At 44.5% G+C, this 17,233-nt stretch overlaps 1 protein-coding gene across 1 annotated transcript in view; it reads right to left on the bottom strand.

Annotated features, from left to right (window-relative positions):
• The window catches only part of LOC127655135 (protein Wnt-10a-like), a 31,442-nt gene that overhangs the window by 11,237 nt on the left and 2,972 nt on the right, over positions 1-17,233 (bottom strand). The window contains exon 3 of the mRNA XM_052142773.1: positions 15,154-15,527. Coding sequence (XP_051998733.1) covers positions 15,154-15,527 — 374 coding nt within the window. The remainder of the gene's footprint in view (positions 1-15,153; positions 15,528-17,233) is intronic.

Below are 17,233 nucleotides of genomic sequence, written 5' to 3'. Positions count from 1 at the left end.
CTAAACAAATATTTACATTAATATCCAATAATTTTGAATAAATGCAGACTGGTTTGAATTCTTTTTTTGTTTTTTTTTTGCAAAACAAAATGACATGCCTTATTTCACATTTGGCTGATTTTCCCAGTCGAACGTCCTATGGGGACGCCAAAAGCAAGTGAAACGTGTCAGAGTCAGACGAGGTTTTGAAGGTGAATATTAGATGGATGTTTTAATGAGTAAACGTCACTAACCTAAAACTTTAACCTAAACCTAACCAATAGTGATCTAAATTCCAATGAGAAGTAGCTCCAAACAGGCATCCTTACAACCAAACCAATAGTGTCCAAAAACGAAAAATTACAAGCAATTTTTTAGAAGCAAGCACATCGTTACATTACATTACATGTGAGTCTTTATTATAAGCGTTAATAATTTTTCAAATGATGCGTTTGAGTAAAAGTGTTTCGATGGTGATTGTGAAAGTCGTGATTCGTGTGAAAGTGAATAAAAGGCACAGTTGTTGCAGCGCCTCTAGTGTTAATTTCATCAGGAAAATGTGACTAAACATAGAACGCATCATGTAGTAGTTAGTTTGCAAAAATTTTGTTGTAGAAACGTTCATTCTATGAGACAAGGTTGAATAAATCTATATAACATTTTATACTATTGAGCCACTATTACTGTTACCACTTTCTGTTCTCTTTATTTACTTAAGAATACCATTAGGGAATAACTTAAATTGATTTTGAAACATATCTAATTTCTGTAGTTATACATACTGTATTTCTGAGTGAAACAGAATATTCAGGGGAAATAATAGGAGGGACTTTATTTTATCCATTGGAATTTCATTTGCGTGAAACATGCTAGGCTATAACATTACTTGTCAGTATTACATTTCCTTGACTGTGATCATTGGTTACATCAGCAGAAAGTGGAGAAAGTCCATTTTGATGAAAGATAGTGAAAAAAAACAAATCTTTTGTATCACATCCACTGAGTCGCTGCTAATATCAACAGGGCCAGGGGACAACATTTTTATAATTGGGCTCCCTCTCCCCCTCTCCTCATGAGTAGGCTACACAATATAGGATCTCAGTGGACACCCCTCATTAAAAGGCCCAGGACAACATACACGGTTGATGATCATTTGCGGAACACTTTAATTTGCAGTAGTTAGACTGAAGTACACTGTTATGGTATAAGTGGAGAGTACACATAAGGTCTGGACAGAATGATGACAGGGTGGCTGACAACATGATCCTCCATCTAATAGCTCTTGATGAATTGCTGAATGAGAATTGCTCTATTCCTTTGATGTTACCGAGGAGGCGTTCCATCAAAACCTCAATGTCCCAACACACATCTTTCTTAAAGTCTGATAGACTGTAATCTGTTTTCAATTGATTATGTTTATAACACACACACACACACACATGTTGTGTTTCCATGTTTTATGGGGACTTTCCATAGACATAATGGTTTTTATACTGTACAAACTTTATATTCTATCCCCTAAACCTAACCCAACCCCTAAACCTAACCCTCACAGAAAACTTTCTGCATTTTTACATTTTCAAAAAACATAATTTAGTATGATTTATAAGCTGTTTTCCTCATGGGGACCGACAAAATGTCCCCACAAGGTCAAACATTTCGGGTTTTACTATCCTTATGGGGACATTTGGTCCCCACAAAGTGATAAATACACACTCACACACACACACACACACACACACACACACACACACACACACACACACACACACACACACACACACACATGTTGGGTTTCCATGTTTTATGGGGACTTTCCATAGACATAATGTTTTTTATACTGTACAAATGTTATATTCTATCCCCTAACCCTAAACATACCCTAAACAAAACCCTCACAGAAAACTTTCTGCATTTTTACATTTTCAAAAAACATAATTTAGTATAATTTATAAGCTATTTTCCTCATGGGGACTGACAAAATGTCCCCACAACATCAAACATTTTGGGTTTTACTATCCTTATGGTGACATTTGGGCCACACAAAGTGATAAATACACACACACACACAATTGTATATAATGTAACAAAGAAGAGGAGAGGAATTAGTGTTACTAATGTTTTACTAATGTCAAAACTCTGTATCTTGCCCTTTGCTTGCCTTGCACTAAAAGTAGAAACCTTGCCTGGCTTTCCAGCCAGTCTTCACTGAGTAGCAGGAGCGCCAATGAAAACATGCAAAACATTTAATTTACAACCCTACTAGATGTTGCCATGTAATTGGCAATTACAGCAAATATAAAAACATGCCCTGTTCTTTACACCCTGCCTGTCCGCATTATGTGCCCAGCAGCAATGGATGGTGAATACTAAAACAAAACAATTAAATCAATTCTCTTCATGCGATTTCCTTTTTCCCCCAAGTGTTGCCCTTGCCAGTGACAGACTGTTTAAAAGTTGTATTTGGGGAAGGAAGGGCGAATGTCTTTCTACTTCCCGCTCTGTTTGATGTCTAAAATCTTTTGCTGGCTTTAAACATCTGTTTCCATATAGACAGCAGCCACTAATTAGAGCTTTTAACAAGACTGAATGTCGTGAGAACCAGAGGGTGGGCATGAGGCGACATGTGCATCCCAATAAAGTCACTTCATTCCTCCCCAGGAGGGAGGCAGGGAGGTGAGCTAGTATTGGGTCTCATCACCAAGCCTGCACCGTAAGAGCTGTCTTTGGTCTTGCATTTACAATCTTTGCCATATAAAGCCAGGATCACAACAACATCACTTTGATGCCAAAAAAAGGGAATTAAAGATGGAATATGAATAATATGCTGTTGTCTTCCATAGCTCACTGAAATTAACCTGAGAGAACATGCCAACACTAACATACTTTGGTAGCTGCAAAGTTTCCTTTCAATTTTTTTTTTGTTTTTGTCTGACAATCAGGATTATATGCCAGATAGGCATATTGGCAGAAGCAGAAGAAATATTACTGAACACACCCTCACTGGCAGTTTGATCAACCACACCTCATCAAGCTTCTCAGACAAAAATCATGAACTTCCAGCATCCTTTATAGATCATCCAATGTAAATAACAATTAATCTGTTTAGAAATGGATGACAATAAGGATCTTTCGTTTCGCCGCGCAGAAAGAAGCGCCGCTCCCAAAGGCTGCCGGAACCGGTGTTAGAAGCGACTACCTCGAGCCTCGCTTTCACCCTCCCCGCCCCCCCAGGACGCGCAGTTGCCGCCGAGCGGCCGCACTGTTGCCATCTCGGATGACGAGGCGGAGGATAAGGGCTGCTGTTCCATCATGGCTTCAGACAGCGAGGAGTGGTCAGGCTCCCAAGCCTCCTCCTCGGCCCAGGAATCCAGCAGGACCTGCGCCGGAGTCGAGGAAGAACTAACGCGCCTCCTCACACAGGCCGTCAACCGCCTCGGGCTCGAGTGGTCACCGCCCTCTGAGCAGGCTCCCAACAGACTCGACGACTGCATTCTTCAGAGCCGTCGCCGCGCGGCGCCCGCGGCCCGGGCCACTCCCTTCCTGCCGGAACTCCACGCAGAGCTCTCTAAATCGTGGAACGCGCCTCTCTCGGCCAGGAACCGATCCCATGTCTCCACCTCTCTCGCTTCGGTGGACGGCGCCACCGAGAGGGGCTACTCTTCCATCCCCGGTCGAGGATTCGGTAGCAGCACACCTTTGCCCGCCCTCCGCGAGATGGCGGTCTAAGCCAGTGCTCCCGTCTAAGGCCTGCAGAACTACTTCCGCCTGTGTTGGCCGCGCCTATGCCGCCGCCGGCCAAGCCGCATCTGCTCTGCATTCCATGGCCGTTTTACAGATCCTCCAAGCGGACCTTCTTCGAGAGTGGGATGAGAAAGGCAGGCACCCAGAGGCTGTTTCAGATATAAGGAGCGTGACGGATCTCGCCCTTCGCGCCACCAAAGCTGCAGCTCAAGCCCTAGGGAAGTGCATGGCCGCGCTGACTGTGACCGTGAGACACCTATGGCTAACGCTAGCCGACATGGGTGAAGCTGAACGCTCCACGTTCCTCAACGCGCCGCTCTCTCTGTCCGGTCTCTTCAGTTCCGCGGTGAGTGGCATTGTCTCGGAAGTCCAGAAAGCCACCCAAGCCATGAATCTGTTCCTGCCTCTTCGCGCTAGCTCCTCTGCAGGCCGCCCACGTGACCAGCCTCCTGCACGAGCCTCTTCACAGCGCCCAGCTCAGCAAAGCCAGACTTCTCAGCGTCGACAGGGCGGCCGCCCTAGAACGCGCTCAGACAGCCGCTGCAGACCACCGCACCCCCACGGGCCTCGGCCTAAGATTGCGCTGAAACCTGAGCAACCAAAGTCCTCCTAGCTTTGTTAAGGAAATGACGGCTCAGTCCCGCCACGGACGGACCACCGTCAAAGCTTCGCCCCCTGTCAGTCCCCTTCTCTCAGGCTACTGCAGTGGTGGATTCAGCAGCCAACAAGCCGGTGATACTGCCCGCTTGCCTGCACTCAAATGCCGTTTTCACGGCGACCCAAAGAAATCTTGTGAAAAGCAAACATGCCTTATGTGTAGAAAATGTGCTCACAATCCAGTATTCACCCCTACACACAAGCATTACACTTCCCGTGTCCCTATCAGAGCCCACTCACATAAAGCGGGCACAGCCAGCTCAAGTGTTAGAGTCAATAAACGCGCCCACGAATCCGTGCGCGTGCCCCTTCTCTGCCCGCTCTGTCACACGGCCAGCAAACACCTCTCTGTATGTAAGTCCCATGCCCGTGACTATGCTCGCACATCACTTCACAGATATGACTCTTTCCCCATTCACCTCAATCGGGAAGTCACTCACAGAACAGCCTGTCCCTGCTGTCTGCGAGCAGTCATGCATAAGCACAGTAAGCACGCTCACACATTCTGTTCAGCTCGCTGTGTGCGGCAATCAGGGCGACTTGGCCATTCACCCTCTAGCGTTACGCTTCAAAGCGTGGAAAGCTATCCCAGGGATATCCAAATGGGTGTTAAGCACAATAAAACAGGGCTATTTGCTACAGTTCGATCGCCGCCCTCCCCGCTTCAGAGCGCAGCTCGAAACTACTGTGAACACGGAAGCAGCCTGCATGCTTCGTTCAGAAATAGCAAACCTTCTGTGCAAAAGGGCCATAGAGAGAGTGCCACCTTCTCTGAGCGAGTCGGGGTTTTACAGCCGTTATTTTCTTGTCCCCAAGAAAGACGGCGGCCTCAGACCAATATTAGATCTCAGGGTTTTGAACAAGGTGCTTGCAAAAAGACCATTCAAAATGCTTACAATCAGGAAACTCCTCGCGCATGTGCGCCAGGGGGACTGGTGTATTTCTCTCGATCTGAAAGATGCCTACTTTAAGATTCAGATAAATCCCGTCACAGGCCATTCTTGAGATTCGCCGACGGCCAGGTTTATCAATACACCGTCCTTCCGTTCGGCCTGTCTTTAGCACCCCGTACTTTCACGAAGTGCATGGATACGGCGCTCGCACCCCTGCGGAGTCAGGGCTTGCGAATTCTGAACTATTTCGACGATTGGCTGATTTTGGCACAGTCACATACGGAGCTTCTGTCTCACAGGACAGTTCTCCTCAGTCATCTGAACAGTTTGGGTCTTGCAGTCAATTGGACCAAGAGCTCACTACAGCCCAGTCAGGCAATTTCCTTCCTTGGAATAGAACTAGACTCCATGGCGATGATGGCGACTAGCCGCGTCCTTTCAGATGAACAGCCTCACACCTCTGAAAAAATTTCAGAGAATGCTAGGTTACATGGCCTCAGCCGCAGCAGTACTTCAGCTGGGTTTACTGTGCATGCGCCCGCTTCAGCATTGGCTAAACACCCGCGCGTCTCGCCGGGCTTGGGCCACGGGCCGCCAGCCGATCAGAGTGACTCAGACCTGTATCTCAGCTCTGCAGCCCTGGGCAGTGGCCGAATGGTATCAGCGGGGAGTGACGATGGGAGCTGTATCTCGCCGAAAAGTCATCTCGACAGACGCATCCAACACGGGTTGGGGCGCGGTCTGCGAGGGCTCTCCGGTTTTTGGCCTATGGTCAGTTCAGGAAAAGCTCCTTCACATAAATTGTCTGGAAATGATAGCGGTCGAGTATGCACTCATGCGCTTCCTCCCGGTCATTCAGGGTCACCACATCCTGGTCTGTTCGGACAACAGATCTGTGGTATCCTATCTAAACCGTCAGGGCGGTGTCAGATCCAGGAACCTCTTCCATCTGACAAAACGCATACTGAGTTGGTCCCAGTGCCACTTGCGCTCGCTGAGGGCGACGCACGTGCCAGGCCACCTGAACGACGGCCCAGACAGACTGTCCAGAGACAATATTTCCCCAGGGGAATGGTCCCTGCACACTCAAACAGTCCAGAAGTTATGGAGCATATTCGGCAGAGCAGAGATAGACCTCTTTGCGTCAGAAGAGAACTCTCACTGCCCAGTATTTTTCTCGAAGCGAGGACGCCGCTGACCCAGGACTGGCCCAACCGCCCGCTTTACGCCTTCCCTCCCATCTCGCTATTGCCACAGGTAATGCAGAGGATCAGGGAAGCGTGTCACTCGGTGCTCCTCATAGCCCGGCTGGGAGAATCAGACATGGTTCCCGAGCTTACGCAGCTGTCACTGACAGCCCCGTGGCCCATTCCAGTGAGAGCAGATCTCCTCTCTCAAGCTCGCGGCACGATCTGGCATCCCCACCCAGAGCGCTGGGTGCTGCACGCGTGGGCGATCAACGACTACCCGTCGCTTTGCCAGAAGGAGTAATAAACACTATCATACACGCTAGAGCCCCTTCCACGAGAAGACTCTATGCGTCCAAATGGTCTGTGTTTTCAAAATGGTGCACCGACAGAGACCTGGACCCACGGACATGTGGGGTGTCATCGCTGCTCGTGTTTTTACAAGAGCTGCTGGATAAGGGCAGATCCCCATCCACGCTCAAAGTGTACGTGGCGGCCGTCGCGGCGTTCGCTGAACCCCTGCACGGCCAGTCACTGGGAAAAACGAGCTGGTCATCCGCTTCCTCAGGGGAGCTAGAAGGATGAACCCCCCGCGCCCCCCATCGGTTCCTATCTGGGATCTTTCCGTAGTTCTCGAAGCTATGAAAGCCCCCCCTTTCGAACCGCTTCAATGCGTGGATTTGAAATACCTTTCACTCAAAACCGTTTTTCTAACTGCCCTGTCATCAGTTAAACGTGTGGGAGACCTTCAACCTGTCAGCGCTGCATGTCTTGAGTTTGGACCAAGTGACTCCAAGCTCATTTTAAAGCCTAGACACGGCTATGTCCCCAAGGTGATCGGTACTCCTTTCAGAGCACAAATCATTTCCCTATCAGCGCTGCCAGCATCCGATAGCGAACGCGACGCCAATCTCCTTTGCCCAGTCAGAGCACTGAGATTGTATACTGCGCGCTCCGCCTCTTTCAGATGCTCTGAGCAGCTTTTCGTTTCGTTTGGAGGGCGCACCAAAGGTTTCGCTGCCTCGAAACAGACACTGTCTAGATGGATAGTGGACGCTATTGCTGCCGCGTACACGTCAAAAGACCTACCATGCCCGTTAGGCATTAGGGCTCACTCCACTAGAGGCATGGCCTCCTCGTGGGCATGGTCCAGCGGGATTTCCATTCACGACATATGTGTGGCAGCGGGCTGGGCTTCCCCCTCCACCTTTGTCAGATTTTACAATCTGGAAGTGCCCGCCCTGCAGGCAAAACTACTAGCGGTTTAATACGCTACAGCTCCCCTGGTGAGCTGCACTGACGGGACACATTCCACACAGACCGGCACCGCCGCTCTGTCTTTCCCTTCCCACTATGTGCTTATGTATTACACACACACACTGGCCCGCACTCTTGCCGGCCAAATATTATTCCCCCACTCACAAGGGCTCCCCTGGGTCCCCCCCAACCCCGGGGCTCATGCAGTGGATGCTTGGCGTGCACGGCGTTGACAATGGGTTCCCGTAGCGTAAGCTAGCTTACGCAATACGAGAGAACCTCTCGTAAGAGAATGAATCGGTTACCTTACGTAACCTCGGTTCTCTCTAGAAGAGGGAACGAGTATTGCGTAGCCGGCCGTGCTCGCGCCACGAGCGATTTTCGCTTCATTCAATGAATACCAGGGTTCCAGCCTACGAACTTACGCTTATATGCACTCTAGCCACGCCCATTCTGGTGGGCTTTGATACAGTGACGGCGCGGGCGCCTGTCATTGGACGCAAGTTCACTCAAGTTCGTCTATAGGCTGCAGAGCAACCAATGAGCTCGCTAGCTAGCCCGCTCAAGGTATGCAGCTGCTGCACTGCGTTGACAATGGATACAAAATTACGGATAATTTTTTGGCTTCAATATCTCAGAAAAGATTAATCTTTCCCGTAGCGTAAGCTAGCTTACGCAATACTCGTTCCCTCTTCTAGAGAGAACCGAGGTTACGTAAGGTAACCGATTCGTTTTATGCTACGCTAAAAAATGTGATAACCCTATTTCTACTTGATCTAACCTATAAAAATGTGCTACCTTGGTGTCACCTAATGTGTTCAGGTTGATTTAGCCAGATGAAATACAATTTTGGACTTGAATTAAACCCATTTAATTTAAATGTTACCACATCAAACACATTTTTAAAGGTTACCTGAAAGAACATTTCACTATGTGCACTGAGAAAATTTTTCAAATGTGTTTCATGTGGTAACATCTAAATGAACTGATTTGATTCAAGTCTAAATATATATTCTAACATGACTTAATCAATCTGAACACAGTAGGTTAATCTGACAACATTTATTTTAAGGGTTAGATCAGGTAGAAATACCTAATTAAGGTAACAAAATTGGGTTAATTGGTTTTTCAGTGTAGAGCAAGCAATGGACAGAGAGTTAAATATGAGAACCATCAGGAGCATTTTAGATGGCAAACATCATCTGCTACTTTTTTGGGGGACTGACAAAGTTTGTTTTGTCTAAATAATCAAGGGAACCAGAAATAAACTGATTGATAGATACAGAGACAAATTGGAGAGGAGGAAGCAGCAAACAATGAACAATCTCCATGTGAACCAGCCATTGATGGCCCATCTGAGCTTATCGTAGTCATTTACACTTCAGCTCTATACCATCCCGATAAAGAATGACCACAGATTAATCCACAATGATATCTTACCACCCACGTATAGAACACACAGCTGATGAGCTGTAATCATGTGAGGAGCAGAAATGTCAAAAGAAGGTCAAAAGGTTCATTTTGGTGCCAGAAGCCATAGTTAAGTTCTTATAGTAGGGGTAAGAGTAGAAGTAGTACATGGGTACAGAAGGAAAAATAGTAGAAGTGGTAAAGAAGATGAGGAGTAAGAGTAGAAGTTGTATATAAGAGTAAGAGGAGGAGAAAGAGTGGAAAAAAAGGAATGGAAGAGGCTTTGTTACATCATAACTCCTTGCATGATCATAAACAAAGATATATATGTATACTGTATACAGTACTGTACAAAAGTCTTAGGAACATATTATGTTTCCCAAATACATTTGTCTTAAGATGGTTATATATATCTTCAGCTTTAGTGTGTCACTAGTAAATATACATATTAGACTCACGAACATTCCTTTATGCCGAGTTTTGTGGAGATCACCAACAAAAGAGCTCGCTCTCGTGAGCGACGATCGCAATGTATGAACTTATGTATCAAAGACGCGATTTGAGAGAAGCGCTGACACATCGCCGATGTCAGCAAGATATCCAGAATGTTAAATACCTGGACCTGTCTGAGATTCCAAATTGTGCAATGTGAAATATGTTTTGACTGAATACAACTGCAGCGTTGACCTACAACCAATGAGAGAGCAAGAAACGGGGCATGGGAAGTTTCAGTGGGAGGAGTCCTGATTTACCTGCAACAGAACATCAACTAGCATGGCTGCGGTATCAAGAAAGTCTCATTGGAACGAAGAAATGGAGGAAAAATTTGTGGTACATTGGCAGGAGCACCAGTGCCTATATGATGTTTCATCTGATCTGTACCACAACCGGGTGGAGAAAGAGAAGAGTTGTATAGAAATTGCCAGTTCTCTTGGACATTCAGGTAAGCAATAGGTAGATTTTTCAGTAGGAGGTACTTTTTCATATTGTAACCAATAAAATAAATGATTAAAAACATACATATTATATTCTGAAATGCATAACATATGATCACGCATTTGTTTTCCTATCTCGTATCACTTCTCACGTGTACTCTGTTGTGAAACGTAATTTGGAGTCCAGGCAGAGTAGTCGGGGATTCGTCAATAGTGAAATGTTTTGTAATGTGTCACCCCTGTCGCCGATTCATTGTGTAATTTGAAAACGCTATGACTTCCATAACAAGACAGACAGTTGTATAATATGAGCGGTACCACGATCCAACGTCTTTGAAAGTCGCATAGTGTGTAGGAGGCATTAGCAAACAGAATAGAATAGAAGAACAGGTAGCCCTTCAACTGATGGCATGGCCGCCACAGAGCCCCCCACTGACCACTGAGTCAGTCTAGGATTACATGACAAGCCAGAATCGATTAAAACAGTGTAATTAGATAGAAGAACTGTGGCAAATTCTTCAAGAAGCTTGGAACATCCTATCTGCCAACAACCAAGAAAAACTGTGTCCATGTGTACCTAGGAGAACTGGTGCAAAATATCAATTTAGCTTTTTTTATGCCTGGAATGTTTATGACGTTATATTTCCAGACATCATCATTACGCAACATTTTTACAAGTGCCTAAAACTTTTGCACAGTACTGTATATAGAGCAGGGCTCAAAATTAAGCATTGTCATTGTCAAGTAAATTGGTCATTCACTTGTCCGAGTAACAATAGTTAGGACATGCAAGTTACATGCTCAAGTATCACGTAAAAGTTTATTTTGTATATTTTTCAAAAATTATGAACGATGCCCAACCTAATAGAGTACCTATGCAATCAACTCAATTCTCTTCGACAGAAATGTAAACTGCACTGGGTAAGGGTGGAAGAATATTGTCATATGATTATTTTATATTACGTATGGTAGTCAAATAAAGAAAAGCCTCCATAGCCACCATTAACAGCAGCGATGCTCATTGTTCTATGAAACGAGATCTACTTTTTCATCATGTTATTGCAGCAAGATGTACCATGTACAATAAAGGTTGTACATTATCACAATACCAACATTTCAGTAGTCAGTAGTGAAATTTGACTATTCTTAATTCCAGCTTCAATACACAAACAAATAATAACACTAACTAATATGTTAATTATGGAAGAATGGTTTCAAAATCTTAAGTAGTTATTCAAGACAATAACAAAATAAAAATGTAAAATATCAATGACTAGAAATAGATTAAAAAGAAATAATTTTTTTTAACAGTTGTAACATGGCTCAAGGAATGCATGGGAAGGAGGAAGCTTGGACCGGTTTGACAAAACAAGTAGACATTTATTCACACTTTAAAGAGCAACATGCAGGTTGGACACCCCTATATAGCATAGTGTATGTTGATGATAAAACAACTAGATTTTCTGAACTGGAGTAATATATATTTAGCCATTAACGATATTTTGAGATAAATTGTGATAAAATAACTTCCGCGTCTATAAAGCACTAACCGGAAGTGACGATGGGCGAGGAGTCTGGTCAAGTTCAAGCTCAGGTTACAATGGATTGCGAATGAAGAAACCGAGTTCTCCGGTGTGGACGAACATGCCTATGATGGCCCACAGGCCTATAATTATGAGCAAATTAAGAGTTAAAATAATTAAAAGTAAGACTTACTCTGCTAAGTCCACGTTTCGTTGCACAGAATGTCTGCTAACGTTAGCACTTTGTCCTCCAGTCCAGCCCGCGCCAAAATCCGGTGTACACTTTGACGGTGGACTTGATTCCATCGAGTGCACCGAGGGAACAGCATCAGTAATCAGCCTCACGTGGTCCTTACTCCGAAATCCCATCCGAGACTCCAACAAATCTCCAGGTCGATAATTCTCCGGAGTGAAATGTGCGCCACAAACGACCGAGTGTGTGGTAACAGACGCGGCAGTGAAGTCTGCTCTCTTCACCTGCACAAAACGCACTCAAGACCGAAAAGCCTTGTTTTTTCTAGAAGGAAAATGATGGACACGATGTCCTGACAGGCTGGAATTCGTGCAACCAGCACAAACACAATAATTTACCATTATGGCTTCTCTAAAACTTTCTGTACTGCTCTAACTACATCAACACCCACAATGAGAGCTGACCACGAGCTCTTTTGTTTGCCTCGCCCTACGTCATATGACGCGTTGATAGCGGGAAAGGCGTATTCCAGAGCCTAGCACATTTTCATCAAAATCTCTACATCAAATGAGATTTAATTAGTAATTTCTACATATGTGTTTTTAAAAGACCTCTGCAGACAATATAAAGTATTAATTCAGTTATAAATTCAACCTGCATGTTGCTCTTTAACATAAAATAAAACAATTCCATGTGTTGCATCTCCGCAGACACGCTGAACACACAATCACACAGCTCTGTGCGTCTCTCTCTCCCAGTCTGCCGTTGTCTCCTCTCCTTGCAAACTCCCACCACCCTCACTGGAACACAAGGCTGGTGTGGTGCACAGGTGGAACTCGTTCACCACTTATCTTCCCGGCCTCAGTTTGCCCAGACACTGCTCAGCCTGCCCTGCTCCCCACATACCCCCATTGCCAAACTCAGGCTGGGGAATTCTCTGGCCTGTGACTTACTCCCCCCTCCCCCATTTCTATGTAGCTCCGTTGCCACATCAGGATGGTCTCCGGGTCCGACCCACACCCGCAGGGAGTGGAGAGGGGGAGGGAGGATGGAGAGATCAGAGAGAGAGGAGAGAAAGTTGGGCTCGCCGGCCCCAGACATGCTGTCAACTGGTCCTCAGCTGCATTGACTCCTGGTGGACGGTAGCAGGCTCCTCCGTCTCCTGACAGGACAGACCATCCTTCCTCCTTCTCGGGTTTCAGCACCAATGCAAAGGGGTTCAAGGAATGCATGAGAAGGAGGAAGCTGGGACCGGCTTGACAAAACATGTAGACATTTATTCTCACTTAAACATAACATAAAACAACTCCATGTGCTGCTTCCCTGCAGACACGTCGAACACACAAACACACAGCCCTGTGCGTCTCTCTCTGCATCTGCCACGGTCTCCTCTCCTTAAATACTCTCAAGGCCCCACACTGGAACGCAAGACCGGTGTGGCGCACAGGTGAAACTCGTTCACCACTTATCTTCCCGGCTTCACTCTGCCTTGACACCGCTCGGCCCCAACCTGCTTGCCACAACAGCTTTAAAGTTTTTAACAGCAGTAAGCTATCATCAAGTAAACATTCAGAATTAAATGCAACATAAAACTACTACTGGTCTTTACTCTGTGATTATAATACATTACATTCAATTACAAAACTGCATGAGGTCTATTAGCTTACATGTATACTTACAAGTCCGACATGTTAATACAAATCCCCTTTTTTTCTCCGCTGTTTACGTTCACTTTAGACATAACTCTCTGTGTTTACATGAATACCTCACCAAAACGGGCATTATGGCAGAATTTTTAAAAGTATTTGACCGTTCAGGTGCGCATTAGCACGAGCATGTTCAGCACATACACATATGGCACCTGTCAATCAAACAGGGCGCAGCTGTTACTAGATCGCTAATTATAAAATTACACACTCTGGATTATTTTCAAAAGCAGAATAAGAATATTAACTTTCTAATATGTGACACAGACCTGGGCTATCAAAATGTAGCTGGTTATTAAATTTTTTTTTTGTAATTTACGTTTTAATTGGTCTGCTTGTCCGGTCGGGCAAGTAAAGTTCTCTTTCACTTTAAAGACTTATGCTTAAATGCTTAAACATAGTGTTGTCGACAAATATACATTGTGCCTATGTATAGACTTCTTTACAAATGTAATATTTAAGTTAAAATCCTTTTTAAATGGGTGACTAGTATCCTACAAACATGAGAACTCCTTCAATACAGTTAAAAAAAACATTCCAGGTGGATACCTCATGAAGTTGGCTGAGAGAATGCCCAGAGTGTGTAAAGCTGTTATCAAGAAAAATGATGGCTACTTTGAAGAAGCTAAAATATGAGAGAGCATTTTTAAATGTTTTGCTCCATTTGTGTTAATTTATCATTTTTATGACTTTACTATTATTCTTATATGAGTAGCACAACAGAACTGCAATGTTTTGATCTTTAGGAAGTAATAAGTAATGACTCAGAAAGTTAATTAGGTTCCTTCAGTATTTGTCCTCTACCATGTCTTGATATTCCTCTCAATACATTTTCCTTAACTACTCTATAGTTCCACTAATCTGCCACTTATTATCCAATTAGTCCAACATGGGCAAATAAATAGCACTCCGATCCCTTACATTTCACAATGTCACCAGGAGGGGGTCACTAATCAAAGGCAACACCAGGGAAGGCATATTCTGATAAAGCTTAAATGCCTTTTAAACATTCCCAAATCCAAAGATAACAAGATTCAGAAAACCACATGTTTTCTTTTGCTGGAGTTAAGTTATTGCTCATTTAAGTGTTTTGCTGTTGTTAGGTGGTTCGGGGGGTAGATGCTGTTGCTTGAATAACAGGAAAGATTCATGAGAGCACTAATTGAGCATAGACGGGACACCAACGCATACATTTGTGCGCAGGCAGGAGCTTCGGCAAAAAGTTCAACAAACCTCACACGATGCCAGGACCTCTCTTTTTAAATACCGAATATCACAAAACACGGGAAATGTACAAACAAAAATGTTAAGCTTGGCAAAACTTTTAGGGACAAAGATTTCAAGAGTGCAGCTGCAACATGAAGCGTCCCTTAAAGTTTAGCCGCTGCTCAGAGAAAATCTCTAGCTTCTAGGAACATCAAAAGGTACTCAGCTGCTATTGTCTCCTTTAGTACATGTGACACGGTTATAGTACCTCTGTAGAAAAGAAGCGCTTGTCTTTGAACAGCACTTTTTAACACACCTCAAAAGGGAGAGTAAGTTAATCTGCTCTGCACTCTCTGGAAATGTAATCCAACACTCTCATGATTCATTCAGGCTTAGTGTCACCCACCCACTCCACATCACACACAGTTAGCAGTTAACACTGCGAACATAACATGTCTCTTACCTGCCTGCCAACTTTGTTGTTATGAAGTCTCATCCTGGAGTGAATGTCCCTGTACATCTCACGGGAGTCAAGGAAGTCCTTGGAGAAGCGTTCACCAAACTCCACATTGGGACTGCAACCGCCCCATTCCCAGGAGTCCTGGGGGCCAAGAGTGTCTGCAGGGAAGTGTTCCATCACCCCGTGAACCATCCCTTTACCGCGGTTGATGGCCTCCAGCTGCAGACGGTTGAGTTTCACCCTGAACGCCTCCTCGTCCCCTCGCCGTTTCTCATCACACCCACAGGCCTTCAGTTTGCCCATAGCGCAGGCATTGGACACGGCATGCACCACACCGGCCGCCGCAATGGCGTACGCAAATGCACTTTCTCTGAAACCTGCCAATGAGACAATAAAAGGGATTATTCAGAAATATTTTCCATTCACTGCCCACTTTACCCAGGATTTATTCTCTCTCGGCTTTGTGCAGGAGATCGCTATCATGCTCAGCACAAGAGACACTACAAGTGCCCTGATGCTCGCATGGCATTGACAGCAGTACCAGTATATTTCTCAACACAACAAGCAGAGAGAGAGAGAGAGAGAGAGAGAGAGAGAGAGAGAGAGAGAGAGAGACCTCAGGGCACTAAAAACAACTATTATGCTTAACACAGAGCAGAGCTCATGCATCTACTAAACCCGGCTGAAAAGACCAGCTTTCAGAAGTTTTCATGCTGGTCTAGGCTGGTTTAGGCTGATTTGTTGATTTTGGTTACCAACAAGTTAAACAAATTCTTGTTTCTCAGAACTATAGTTCCAATGTATATTTGGCATAAACAGCATCGCAAAGAGTTGAGTTTGGAACTACAGCTACCCACTTGTGGTTAGAAGCATCATTTCATATTAGTTTCCATTTTTTTTTAGCAATATCTGCCTAGACTTTTTTCTTGACAGCATTTTTCAGACAGAATTTCTGAACTTTGAGAATAGCTGTTATGTATGATTTTATACCTCCTTCAAAAGCATGTGCCATTCAAGCTTTAAAAATTGCTGTATCAATGTCATTGTTAGTCACTTGTCTTTACCACATGACTTGAATAACAAGTGGGCTTAAATAGATATTACTCTAGAGCAAAATATGCAACAGGTGCACAACAATAAATTGGTCACCCTTTCCACCTTTTTATTTAAATGATTTTTAATCAAACTTTTTTGTAATAATTTATTTTCACAATTATTGTGTAGCTTCATCTGGTAATGCTGAGGAAGTCTTGCTTGTTAAGATAGTACAAATGTTAAGATAGTAAAAAAGTCTTGTTGGGACACCAAAACACCAGCATCCCATACTGTGGACCAGCATTCAAAACACAACATACAGTATGTTAATGACCAGCTATGCTAGTTTTTTAGCAGGAAATGCATGCACATGCAGGAACAACAGAGAAGGTGTGGAGAGCTCCAGCTAATGTGGTTAAGCACAGACATGCTCATCTGTAAACAGGCTCTGCGCTAAGCTCTAAAACGTGGCTGCAATTAACCTGGCTACTGTTAGCAGTCGTTTGATCTGCGCTAATCACATGCTGCTCGGCTCCACTTTTCTGGATCTCAGCTCTCATCCACTGCACTCTTTATTGGAAGTGAAGTGTGACAATGTCAGACTTTAAGGCTTTAAAAAAGATTAAAAAAAATTCTTCTGCAAATTGATTTGAACACAGGAGAGCCTATAGTCACATAGACTAGCAGTAGCAAGCTATGTTGTTCTATAAGAATATTTAATTAGGCCTACTGTTTTTTTCTCTCTCCAGGGTTTCTAGGGTAAAGACAGTTTCCAGAGGTGCCTGTATGTGCTATAGCCTTGTTGGGAGCTAATGGCCTCAAACAATAATAAACTGAGGTCTCATAAAAGCCGACTACCCTGAGTCACTTTTAGGTACAGATGGGGGATTAAAGAAGGCCATGCTTAGCAACATGAAAGAGCCCACTAAAGGCTAAATAGTTTATAGTTCCTTGTGCCTGCTCAAATCAAAGGGCACTACTTCAGCATGAAAAAAGCCTTGTAAAGTATACATATAAAATTCTTATTTTGACATTTAAATCATCCCAA

The sequence above is a fragment of the Xyrauchen texanus genome, chromosome 14 (assembly GCF_025860055.1).
Source record: "Xyrauchen texanus isolate HMW12.3.18 chromosome 14, RBS_HiC_50CHRs, whole genome shotgun sequence".
Classification (NCBI taxonomy): Eukaryota; Metazoa; Chordata; class Actinopteri; order Cypriniformes; family Catostomidae; genus Xyrauchen; species Xyrauchen texanus.
This window is presented reverse-complemented; position numbering and strand designations above follow the sequence as displayed.